At 57.6% G+C, this 715-nt stretch overlaps 1 protein-coding gene across 1 annotated transcript in view; it reads right to left on the reverse strand.

Annotated features, from left to right (window-relative positions):
- Positions 1 to 616: 616 nt before the first annotated feature.
- VDBG_00702 (predicted protein) overlaps positions 617 to 715 on the reverse strand; it is a gene marked incomplete at both ends in the record, with an annotated part of 1,288 nt that continues 1,189 nt past the window's right edge. Inside the window, one exon of the mRNA XM_003008974.1 lies at positions 617 to 659. Coding sequence (XP_003009020.1) covers positions 617 to 659 — 43 coding nt within the window. The remainder of the gene's footprint in view (positions 660 to 715) is intronic.

A 715-nucleotide genomic window follows, 5' to 3' on the forward strand; every position in this document is an offset into this window, starting at 1 on the left:
AGAAGCCCGACCAGGGCCGGAGTTGCTTCTGATGCACATGCAAGTGGGGTTGCTCTCGCAGCTGCCCCCATGCGGGGAGGCGTTGCTCAAGGGAAGGAGGAGCTCCTCGCCCACCCCTCCCCTCCAGAAAGCACCCAGGTAGAGGAAGGGAAGGAGAGATAGGGTGCTTCAATCTCCCTGCTCCTGTTCCTGTTCTAAGGATGACCTTGGGTACCAGGTAGGTAGTCAAAGCTGGGCCATCGTCAGCATCAGCACTCATCAATTCCACTTCGCATTCGTCAACCACTGCACCAGCACTGACCGCGTCATCCTCCGAAACCGTTTCGTCTCGAGGCCCAACAACCAGGGCACCTAAATCTCACACCCTTCCTTATTCCCTTCGGTTTCTCTTTCCGGCGGTGCCTCTATAGCCGCATCACACCACTTTTCTGGCCCCCCGCCTGCGCTGCGCTATCTCCAGAAGTACCTCTTCAAACACAACGACTCCCCTCCTCCGAGTTCTGCCCTATCGACCCTCGAGCGGCCATTTACCCTCCTTCATCTTCCGGCGGTAAGGGTAAGAATGGGGTACGGCACCTTGTGTGCATCCGACTACGACCCCTGCTCGCATTACCATTCAACGACGTGCATTGGCGCACGCCTGTCCTATCGTGTCGTCCCTGCGGCAGTTTTCGCCTTCAGCCTAGATTCGGATCCATCCATGTTCAGCTGCCTC

Source organism: Verticillium alfalfae, genomic scaffold, assembly GCF_000150825.1.
Source record: "Verticillium alfalfae VaMs.102 supercont1.1 genomic scaffold, whole genome shotgun sequence".
In the NCBI taxonomy this organism is placed as follows: Eukaryota; Fungi; Ascomycota; class Sordariomycetes; order Glomerellales; family Plectosphaerellaceae; genus Verticillium; species Verticillium alfalfae.